This window comes from Colossoma macropomum, unplaced genomic scaffold, assembly GCF_904425465.1.
Source record: "Colossoma macropomum unplaced genomic scaffold, Colossoma_macropomum, whole genome shotgun sequence".
NCBI classification, from domain to species: domain Eukaryota; kingdom Metazoa; phylum Chordata; class Actinopteri; order Characiformes; family Serrasalmidae; genus Colossoma; species Colossoma macropomum.
Genome location: NW_023494789.1, coordinates 5,741,650 through 5,754,172, shown reverse-complemented (window position 1 = coordinate 5,754,172; position 12,523 = coordinate 5,741,650). Strand labels below are relative to the sequence as shown.

Sequence of the window (12,523 nt, the reverse complement as noted above, 5' to 3'; positions counted from 1 at the left end):
GGTTAAGCAATACTGGGTAAATGTGATTTTTGGCTGAACTATTGCTTTAAGTAGACCGATGCACAAGTGTGTGAGCCAGGCAATGTGTGTGAGATTGTGTGAAATCAAACGAGTGAAGGAGTGAGATTATCACACGTGTGTGTTGGGGTGTGCGTTTGTGTACCTCTGCTTGGCAGAGCTGCAGAGGGCTTTGCTGGTGGCCTCCATCATGCTTCCTGCTTTGGTTTTGTCGTGTTCGGCCTGGAAACGTAGGAACAGGCCCAACTCATTCTCCTCCTGAGACAGGTCTGCAGGTCAGAGAGCAGAGCGGTCAACACTACAGTTACTGCCAAGGCTTCTACTATTAGAATGAGTAATACTGTAACACGCTCAATCAAATTACACGTCCTGTTGTGAAAATAAGTGAAAATAAGTTAATACTCTACAGAGAACACAATTAAATAAGGTATTTTTCTGTTCATTTTAGTATACATTTTTAATATTTGACCAGGAGTGTATGACTGTACTTGGTAAAAGTAATAATATTAACATTCAGTTTGAGAAACCAAAATAAGGCACATTTGAATGGATGGCTACTGAATAGTTCACATTGACTTCACAACACTATACAGGAGCTGAGCAATCTGAAGATAGACAGCGTGTCTGTCTGTGTGTGTGTGTGTGTGTGTGTGTGTGTGGGTGCATGTTTCTACTCACATGTGATTCTTTGCTGGTATTTTTCTATCACTTTCAGCAGCTCTGTGCATGTAGTCTGTATTGAACGGAAGAACTGTAGAGAAAACAAACGGATAGAAATTAAGAATCTCACACTCACACACACACACACACACACACACACACACACACACACACACACACAGTATCTCCCGCTCACACCTGATCTTTCATGAGGCGATGAAAAAAAAAACAAACAAACATATTTTCACATATCCACCTATTCAGTCTATAACAGTTTTGCCCTGCTCACTCAGACTGAAGTTACAAAAAGCGTTTCAATGTGGTCTGCTTTTAGAATTAGGCACAATACAGGGGCAGAAATAATTCACATATATCAGTCTTAAGGAAGCAGAGGCAAAAACAGCCTGTTTAATTCTAAGACATAAAGAGAAGTTGCAAAATGGTACGTTAAATGATTTATGACCATTTTTTGGTACATAAAACCACAAAAACATCATAAGTAGACCTCAGCACACTAAACGAAACGCAAAAATGTAGGATATGGGCTTTTTAGAACAGGAGAAACATAATGGCAAATAACTCAAAACGCTGAACTCTCTCTGCTGAAGACTTCACGGAAAACAGTCTGGTTGGTTTTGTTCAAAACAGCATCACATTCCTGAATGTGGTTCTTATATAAACATTTCAAGAGACATTTCTGCCAGTGGAACCTTAACATTGGCCGAAAGATTCAGCCAAGTGAAGCATCAGTCAGGCACTGGTGACAAACGTCCATAATGTTGCCAGTGCATGAAAAACGAAAGAGACGTTTTTAATTTCTTTCTTCTACTATTTGAATATTCCCTCCATCCACGTCGGACATACTCAGACAACTCATGAATGCCAACTCACTAAGCCTCAGTCAGTGTTCTCATTCTCTCTCGCTCTCTTCTCCTCTACCCTTCTCCAAAAAAGGGCCAGGCACATTCGAAGACAAAAAATAGCCTTGCTCGTCTTGTTGTTATGGAGACAAATCATTTTAAGTCCACTGTGCTTAAGGTACATGCAGGTGTGCGCGTGTGTGTGTGTGTGTGTGTGTCTGCGCCCTACCAAGAGATGAAATTCAACCCTGAGTAGAGGAACTTGTATAAATGAGTCATGAAGGTTGTGTTGCTCTCATTTAAGTTGTTTACAGGCCTTCTGCGCCACACAGTAGGAGCACTTCTCTAGTAACGAGGCAGAATAACGAAAAAGAGTGAGCAAAAATAGACCATCTTTCTTCGAAGTACAAATATCTACCTACTCAAAGCTAGAGAACATCCTGTACTACATTCAGCATGGGCAGAGTTTGCGTGGAGAAAAAGTGAAAACTAAAATACAGATTAAATTCACCTTTAATTTATTAATAACGCAACACTTAAGCAAAAAAATCTAATTTGCTGACCTCAAATGTAGCTGATCAGCCAAGATCGACTACATCTTTTTCATTTATAATTGTTTATATTGTACATTTTTGTGAAGGATATATATATTGTCTATATAGTAAGAAGTAACAAACTTAAAAGTAAACCTTGTCTAATAATTAAGAAGGTTAATTTACTTGCTTATTAATTCTCTTCTTGTTACTCTTTTTTTTGAGCATCTTGCTCTCCCTTTGCTGAGAATTTCCCTGTTGTGGGAGAAATAAAGGATTATCTTATCTTAACTTATCTTATTTATCTTAAGACATGTTTCGTGTAGAAAGTTAGCTTCTTTAGTTTTGTACTGGAGCTACAAAGCTAATGTAGCTAACAAGTTATGGAAGATTATATCCCACCTATTAGAAATGCTGCAGACTGCATGCCTGAGTCATCATACAGTCTCCTAAAACTAGGGTTGGGACCACTTAGAGTTATCGCTAATTATTAATAACAGCCATGAAATGGTTGTACAGTACATTGTTTTTGTTTCATTTTGTATACATGAGCATTCTGTGCTCTGATCCGTGATCTGAAACTCCAGTCCTGGTTTTACTTCATTTACACACAGAGCAGTGAGTTGTCCTGTGAGTGACTGTCATACTGGTGCACTGCTACATGGAGAAAAGGCCATCAGAAACAGTCATTCAGTCGCAGGCAGTACAGTATAAATTATTAAACAGGTTTGTATGAAACTAATTTTGAGTGTTACGTTAAACATCCAGCAAAAAAGAAGATAGAAACAATAAAATATGGCTTAAAACAGGGGTCCTTAAACTTTTTCACCCCAAGGCCCACCTGTGTATAACTACAAAGCATAGCGGCCCACATGAAAACTAAAATTACTTTTTTTAAAAACAACTTTATTTCTCTTTTCTTAAATGCTGACACTGAAAACCTGAAAATTAGCTACTGAAAAAGATCAGATTGGCTGTTCTGGTTGTCAGTAGGTTTGAAAAATGTACAGGTATGTTAAAAAACATTCAACTGGGCTTCTGAATTAGCGCCGTCACAATCAACAATAATGATACATCTTACTCGATACCTGCTTCTTTATCACGTTCAGCAATTTGAGTTTAACCACTTTTTTTTAAAGACAACTTTATCCTGATGTATCTATTTTTCAAAATTGCTTATCATCCCATCCCTACTTTGAACTGTGCTGAGTTGCTAAGTGGTCTAAAATAGACTTGGTTTCTGACACTGTAGGACGTACTGTCATCTATAACATTTGTCTATGGACAAAACAAATGTATGAAGCACAGCAGTACCAGCCATCGTGAGGCCAGACAGACATTTATCCATATATTTTCCCATTTTTACAGATAAAATAGCAAAAGTTTCAACACAAAAAAGCAACATTCAAACACCAAAACACAAAAAGCTAAACATTTATAAAATCATCATTTATATGGTACTGTCTATAGCGAAGTGGGTTTTTTCTTTTTTTTGTAACATCAAGAATTGTCACTACCGAAACATATTTTCTGCAATTAAGTGAACTGTCATGTTCAACGCTGTGCTTGCTAATCATCTACTGGCTAGCGTTTTCAAGTTATCCTCGAGATTAGCTGAATTGTCACTACCGAAACAATTGCTAAAGTTTCAGACTGTTTTGTAAATGACAGAATGGAGTGTTCAATCATTTATTATAATAAAATAAGTATAATTAGAGTACAGGGTCATTTAAAACAAAATGACTTTGAATCCAAAAGGTACTTTTATTTAGATAAATCAGCAAAATATTAGACCAGCGGCGTATGACTGTACTCGGTAAAAGTAATGATATTAACTGTCAGTTTGAGAAACCAAAAATAAGGCACATTTGAATGGACGGCTACTGAATCACTCACATACGTATTCCCATTTTTATAGATAAAATAGCAAAAGTTTCGACACAAAAAAGCAACATTTAAACACAAAATGTCTTTGGTGATTGACTACATTCGGGAAAATATGATTTTTCATTAAACAGTTTTTAGAAGGTGCTTCAGGGTGTGTTGACGTTGGCGTGACCTTCCGCAGGTGAGCAGTGTGTACACGTTACTGATTAACTTTCTCTTCAGGCCACACACACACAGATGCTTCAGCTAAGCCTACAACCATCACTGCTGCTAGAATAGAGCACTGTGATTAAGAGGACACACAATTCTGATGCAGTTCAAATGAAAATCTCAATTCTAACAATTCTAGCATTTCTGAAAACTTGGATGAAGTATAAAATGGATAAAATCACAGTACTCAGAGTTTTCTGGATAACAGTTTGTCATACAGTGTCAGAAACCACATACAAAGTCAGTTTAAGATTACATAACAGGTGTGTGATGATTTAAGCATTAAGGTTGCACAGTGCTAATTTCCATTAGCCTCACAGCCACAAAACTAAAGAGGCAAACTTGGTTTTAGCTTTCAGGGCTCCTCCCAGCTGACTCCAACCATGTTTTGTGTTTTATAGTGTTCTCCAGGTTTAAACAGACGGATGACGGTGCTTCGAGGAAGGGTGTTCTATTTTTATTTCCTTTTGCTTGTGTTACTAGTGAAGAGCTCCTCCTGCACACTGCTGGAAAAATGCCAGCTCTGTTCTTGTTTGATTAGCTGGAAGAAAATGACTGACTTTACTTTTAAAACACGTTCCTCCATCTTCAGAAATGACACCAGTTTAGTGACATCAAGGCTACAGTTGAGGTTCAGTGGCCAGTTACCGTTTAACATCACACAGACCTGAGTCATGCTGTGTGCTCATTCATTAGAGAAATTGCCAAATGATCTGTAAACCAGGATGTACCTTGAGGGTAGATAGCACAGCGCAACTGTAGCACATAGTAAGCGTAGCAGAAAAGTGCAGATAAACATCAAGCTTAAGCACATTTTACACTCAGACTTAATGAAATAAATAATAATAATATTAACGTTTTAACGTTATTTGTATTTATGCTAATATTAGTGCTTAAATGCTCATTGACCAAATAAATATACACATATATACTCAGTACAGTATAGAAAACATGGTGCAGCTAAAAAATGCTTTCATTTTAAAAAAAAAATGAGTTTCATCAGGTTCTGTTTCTTAGTGTAAGAGAGAGCAGTAGCTAGCAAAATGAAAATATGCATTATCATCATCATGCAAACTTTTCTTTAACTGAATAACTGTGACAGGCCTGGTAACGTCCTTGCCTGAAAATAGCTTCCCCTTCCACACTCATAAGATAATGGCCAGTTTAGACCAGAGCGTTTAGAAGAAGTAGGGCTACTGTGCAAAATTGTCTACAGTTAATTCATTCTGCTGCATTTTAACCCAACAGGAATAAATATTATATTAATCAGTAATGCTAATTCGGATAGATGTGGTCCTAATTTCTTTTTTTTTGGCATTTTTTCCCAATTTTCTCCCCCAATGTCCATTTTCTCCTGCTAGCTAGGTTTCCACCCTCACATATCTGCACCGGCCTACAATTCCTACAAAACTGCATCCCTAGCCACATCACAACATTCTCTCACTCCCTCGCTCTCTCTCTCTCTCTCTCTCTCTCTCACACAGAACACATTCATTCATTTGGGAGCGGCCTTCCCACATCATTTCACGTCCTTTTGTCCATTAAAGCACTACACAGCTCGTCCACGGAGAAAACACCAGCATGAGGAAAAATGGAGAGAGGAGAAAATCATCAATAAGAAACAAAGACATTCTTTGTTCTCCTAAACAATCAAAAGCAGAGGCAGAACCGAACGCTCTGCTATCAGACAGTACAGAGCAGCAGATGCCCCAAAACAGAGCCAGACAAGATCGCCTTGAGTCATCCTCATTATCAATCACATCCACAGATATAACCAGCACGAGAGAGAGAGAGAGGTGAGGGTGAGACAGACCGAAAGAGAGACAGAGAGACAGAGAGACACAGAGAGAGGCAGTCAGACAGGCTCTTGCTCATAGCCACTGGGCTTTTCAGATTGAATGACTGTTATATGAAACATAGGGAGGCTAACTGGAGCAACAACGCAGGAGAATCAGCCCAAAGACAAGCCTTTCCCTCTCCCTCCTCTCTCACCCCGCTTTGCTTCTACTGTGCCTTTTCCTATTGCATCTTCTGCAACTCCCTCACAAACAAATAAAACATGCATCTTGCTAAACACAACCTATCGCAAACACGCATCAATGAAACACAGCAACACCATCAATGAATAATATACAGAGCCGGGCCTTATTACCGCGCACACAGTGCCCGCTATATAAAATATTGGCACTTTCAATGTAGTCGTCTTTTTTGTTCATAGCATGCAACTTATGCACAACCCAAAACTGGCCATCTTGGTTCCTGGCTGTTAAAAATGAGCAGCTCCCAAATGACAACAGAAACAGCTCGAGCTCAATTAAACAAACATTACTCCCTGCTGCTCTCTAAACGTGTTCTAGCATCAGTCAGAACTTCAAGGCTTTGCTGTTTTCAGAAAACATGTCATGTGTTTTCCTATATTTACATGAATTTTTCTCAACCCAACTTATGAAACCGCACCAAATTTGAGTTAATTTTGTTGTTCTTAAATAGCTGCAATGCAATCTGACGATTACGTTATAACGGTGACAGGCCTAGTTGTGTTAATATCTACACAACAGTACTATGAAAAAATCAACCGTGTTGTGCAGTCGGCACTTAAAGCTTTCAGGTGTTTATATCACCTTTGAGGCAAAAGCTTCTAACGATGTCAAACCATCATTTAGGAAAAACCTACTTTTACACCAAGAATGACATTGAAGCCAAATGTTGAAAACTACACACAAACTATAATCAAATACACTACACTCTTAGAAATAAAGATATGAAACGTCGCTTAAGAGTACATCCTTAACGGTACATCTCAGTACCTGTAGTCAGGGAACATAACTGTACCATAATCCACTGAAATGATATTTTCTAGGTTGTACTGACTCCACACACCCCGTCTCGTCTCCAGGCTTTTATTTTACTGTTCTGTTTTAAAATATTCAGTTATTAAAAGGTACAAACACGTACTTTTCACCTGGAAAAATGTATTTAAGGTTCACAATTACACCTTAAAACCACTGTTGTACCTTTGAGGGAACATTCACACTGTTTGTACCTTGATAAATGAAAAATGTACCTGAACAGAACCTTTATTACTAACAGTGTATATGTCATCCAATCCTGAAATCAGGGTATTAATGGGGAGTAATTGTCCGCCCTTTGCTCCAATAAAACCCTCTATTTATCGAGGACGCATGTACACTACATGTGTGAACATTGCTGTGAGGATTTGATCACATTTAGCCATAAGAGTATAAGTGAGGTCAGGTACTGATGCTGGATGATTAGTTCTGGATCACTGCAACTCATCCCAAAGGGACTGAATGGAGCTCCATCACTCTATATTATGCAGTTCCACTGCTTAACAGTCCAATGCTGGGGGCTTTACACCCAACTAGCTGATACATGGCATTAGGCACGGTGACCTTAGGCTCATGTGCTGCTCCATAATGTCCCAATCTATTGGTCAATACTTTTCTATGGGGATTATATAGGCTGTGTGCCCCACTGGACGCCTCCGTCTGCATACTAGCAGGAACATTTATGTATTTTTGGGCATTTAATGTATAATATTATGGCAAAAAAATCTATGTAATTTGGATTTTAAAAATTCTGAAAAGTGTCCCTTAACTTTTCACAGATATGTCTAGGACCTATTAACCAAGAGTAGGGGTGCCTAATCCTGGTCTTGGAGATCTACCACCCTCGAAATGGCCCTGAAGGCCTTAATAAACTGGATCAGATGTGTCAGGTTAGGGCTGGAGCGCCACAGAAGAGCAGATGACCAAGGGCTGACCAAAGCTGTATCATGTCTGTATGTTAGCTCTTTCTTCTTCTTACCTCCAGCTTAGCGTCCAGGTCTGCGTCAGACGCCACCACATACTCGTCCTCTTTCTTCCCCTGTGGCTTTGATCAGAACCTGCTTGGTCTTCCAGAACTTCTTCTGCATGCGGGCCATGACCGAGCGGTCCTCGCCCAGAACCGGCCGCCCACTGAACATATCGCTGGAGAAGCTGGAACATATGAAAGCGCATCAAGAAAACATAAATCTTTGTAAAATGAAGAAACTGAAGAAATCATACTTGGTATTATGAAGATTTGAATGAAGTGCCACCTACCCATAGCCATCCATACTCTTTATATCCCCTACGCAGTCCTGTAAACAAGACAAAAGCATTTCATTCTCTTACAGGGTACATTATGGGCAAATCACACAGTAATGAAACACACATACTTTTCAAAATTTAGTGGTTGCATTCAGCAAACACTGAAATAACTGGAGGAGGAAAAAAACAGGACAAAGTATTGCATGAACATAACAATAAATCAATCAAACAGCTGAGTCTGCTCAGAAAATCTATACACAATCTCACATCAAAGGGAAATTCCACCAATTTGTCTAGATTTCTGCAAAATTAAATCACTAAGATGTACAAAATCATTAGAGTGGTTTGATATGAAATGCTTTGTTCTAGAGAAACTCACCAAGTCAGAATTGATCACAGTGGTTGTGATATGAACCAGATGCCTCTAAAAGCTCCCTTACAGAAAGTTATTACATAAAATGGTTATTAATATGCTGCCTGATACATTGTTTTATGACAAGCCATTGATATAAAATGCATTTTTCTGCATACATTCATGGCCAAGAGGTACACACAGGGACTGTAAGGTAACATAGCTCCAAAAAAGAAATTTTTTTTTTCTGATTTAATATTATTTCTATTTTATTTTATAATTTTGAATAGTAAATAAAATGGCTATATTTGTGTTGACTCCTGGTTCCTATCACCACCACTGTAATAAAATCTGAGTCAGTCAGTTCCTCTACAATGCAACATTTCACATTAAACCACACTGGACGAATCTCAATCACTGACTTTTGCCGAAATTTTGAAAATAACTGTCATATTAAAAATATAAAAACGTTTGTCAAATTATAGTCTATATACATACAGTGGGGTCTAAAAGTCTGAGACAACTTTGAAAATCTAGGATTGTTTTCATTTAACTCTGCAAATAAACAACAGAAACTTTCCAGAATTCTGAAAAATTATGACAGATAAAAGAATCAGGAATTATTCAATATTCTGCACTACTTCTAGGTCTCAGTTCAAATTTAAGCAAATTTGTGTCATTGACCATTATAAGGCCTTATACTATATTTTTTTTAGTTTTATTCCTTCTACTGAAGCTTGTGGTCAGATCTCAGGTGGGCTTAATCTACTCATCAGCGCCTTATGTATATACATGTATATAGACAATTATCCACACTTATCCCAGTTTGTCATCCCTACCACCTTTAACTTTGAACTTCTGATGACAGATATGCAGCGAATATCTTGTATTTTGGCTCGTCATGTACAAAAATGTATGCAATTTAATACATTTTAAGTAAGTATAAGTTTGTGACATGCATGTATGTAAGCATATCACTGTTGTTGGAAGAAAACCTTGTATCTCCAAAATGGTAACTTTACAGGAGAAGGAAAAAACCTACTTTACTTTTAATGTAAGTCAATGGAACCAGACACAAGTCATTTTGGGTCATTTCTTTTGGCCCATTCTTCATGAAATTTACACACAATGTAAAGGACAACAGGTATTTTCAAATTATTCAAAAACTGAAACACGACAAAAATGGAGATACAAGGTTTTCTTCCAACAGCAGCAACGTTCTGTTATTAACAATCCGCAATCTTCTCAAATCCTCTAACAGCCACTGACCACGCCCCTCTGTAGTGCTGGGATTATGGGATTGAATTGGGCCCAGGCTGAATCTTAAATGGCTCACTGCTCTGTATACATACACAGGATAAAAAATACAAAGTTTTGCCTTTTTTTACCCAAAATGGTACACTAAATATCAATCGAACAATTGTTCATATGAGGCTGAATCACAAATGACCCCTTTGTTGATATACTATGTAAGGTTTTGTGCAAAAGTCATTGCATTGGCCTTCAAGACCTACATAGTAGGGAGAAGGGAGCCACTGGAGAGTTCAGTGCAGATTTTGACTGCAGGTAGTACAGAATCCAGGTACTTTTTATCCAGGTTTGATGAATAATATGATTTTTGACACACTAAACTTTCTGGATTACTATTTTGATACGAGGTAGCCTGTGAGTCTTGTCCACCTGCACTGCAGTTTTCTATGTTCTTGGTCTGAGTCACATCACCAGATAAAGTCCTTGAGCTGAATCAGGTGTATTAGAGCTGGAAAAACACAAAACAGTGCAGTACAGGTGGACCGGAGGAGAGAAACGGTGCTCTGTATAAAAATAATCTTGAATGTCAAGGCAAGTTATCTTTGTCTTAAAGGAGAACGCCACCAATTTCTCAAAAATTCATCATAATTAAATGGATCAGATATAAACAAAGTCATTCAGAGTGGTTTGGTGTGAAATTCTCCATTCTAGAGAAACCTGCAGAGTCAGAACTGTTCACAGTGGTGGTGATAGGAACCAGACATCCACCAATAAACGCTAACCCACAGAAAGTTCTTACATAACATGGTTGGATATATGCTGCCTGACGTCTGACACATTGTTTTATGATAGTTTTGTGACAGTTTGGGCTTAAAATGTATTTGAATCCATTTATTTTTAATCTATTCATGGTGGAGGGGTACACGCAGGGTGTTGTAAGGCAAAATAGTCCCTAAAGAAAACGTATTATTTTCAGATTTGTGACGACTTTATCATTATGAACATTACATAGAAGAGCTCAGAAGACACATGTAGGTTCACTGGTGGTTTGGATAGTAAATAAAATGCCCATATTTGCAGCATAGACATCGTGACCTCTGGTTCTTACCATCACCACTGTAAAGAAATCAGAGTCTGTGGGTTTCTCTATGATAAGCCATTTCACATCAAACCACACCAAATGAGTGACTGAATATTTTTACATCTTACAGGCCGAATTCTTCAGAAATTTTGAAAAATTGGTGAAATTGCCCTTCATGGCTGTAGAAGGCTGCCAAAAGGCTAACAGCTGTTGGCTTGGTTGACCACTGCACTGCTGTCCTATACATGATTCACCAAAGCCAGTGTTCTGCTGAGGAGAGCCAACATCCAGCACCATTAGATAGAGAGCCGTTTCAGGTCACTCCGGGGCTTCTGTAAACAGCAAATGGACAAAGAAACAAAGCCCTACGTTTTCTTTTTAGGCTGCTTCGGCTAATTTGACCATCAAAAACAACCGCATACAGTGGTAAATTGGATGTGTTCACAGAGGAAAGACACTTTGTAACAGACCAGCAAAGCCTCTAAAGCTACAGCTGGTTTTCCAAAGACAATACAGTCACATCACACCCCGCAGCTCACTCACTCCATATGACACACCGCTAAACCAGCTGCGCTGTGCATTTAGGGTGAAAAAAGACGGTCATAAAGCAATATTATTAAAAATACCCCCAGCCGAACGGCTAAGAGGAGGAGAGCCAGTTCCTGACAAGAATCCTAACAAGATAAGGAGTCAGCGAGCTCAGCAGCTGAAGCCACGTCTCATTTAATCGCTGAATGAAACCTGAACTTGCCAGCTCGGTTCCAGCAGCAGATTCAGCTATCAGAGCACTCGTTTCCACACAAGCGAACAGTTCTTACTTTCTGTTCTTTATTCCCACGTAGCGCTCATCCGAAATAGCCTGCCCGTTCGCTGTAACGTTACTGCGGGATCTTATTTCCTCACCTTCCCGCTGACGGTGGCGTAGCGAGCAGGATGCGGGGAGCGTTCACGCGCGTCATCGCCGAGGAGGATATGAGCGCAGAGGAGGGGAAAACGAGGCTGCGCACAAAACGATCCACAAACAAACGAAGTCAGAATTCAAAATAAAGTGATAAGGCACAATTTCTAAAATATATTATTTTATAACGTTTAAATATTTATGATGAAAACGTATTACAAATAATAAATATAGTTTAAATATCTAATAGATTGTACCCTGTTTGAGAAATGTACGTTTTGGGTTAATGTGTTCTGCAGCACTTATTTTAGGTTTATTCTACAAGGACTCTTATTGTGAAGGTGGGGCTAGCCCATAGCTGTGTATATAAATATTTATAATAAAAACGTATAACAAATAATAAACATAATTTAAAAATGTAAAAATGTAATATATTGTACCCTGTTTGAGAAATGTATGTGTTGGGTTAATGTGTTCTGCAGCATTTATTCTAGGTATATTCAACAAGGACTCTTATTGTGAAGGCAGGGCTGGCCCGTAGCTGTGTATATAAATATTTATAATAAAACGTATAACAAATAATAAACATAATTTAAAAATGTAATACGTTATAGCATGTTTGAGAAATGTTTATATACGCAGCTACGGGCTAGCCCTGCTTTCACAATAAGAGTCCTTG

The 12,523-nt window shown here is 38.4% G+C and overlaps 1 protein-coding gene across 1 annotated transcript in view; it reads right to left on the bottom strand.

The window, feature by feature from the left end:
- ical1 (islet cell autoantigen 1-like) overlaps positions 1 to 11,895 on the bottom strand; it is a 31,476-nt gene extending 19,581 nt beyond the window's left edge. Inside the window, 6 exon segments of the mRNA XM_036569869.1 lie at positions 164 to 287; positions 697 to 769; positions 7,997 to 8,056; positions 8,058 to 8,169; positions 8,275 to 8,312; positions 11,765 to 11,895. Coding sequence (XP_036425762.1) covers positions 164 to 287; positions 697 to 769; positions 7,997 to 8,056; positions 8,058 to 8,169; positions 8,275 to 8,288 — 383 coding nt within the window. The 5' untranslated portion in view covers positions 8,289 to 8,312; positions 11,765 to 11,895.
- Positions 11,896 to 12,523: the final 628 nt, after the last annotated feature.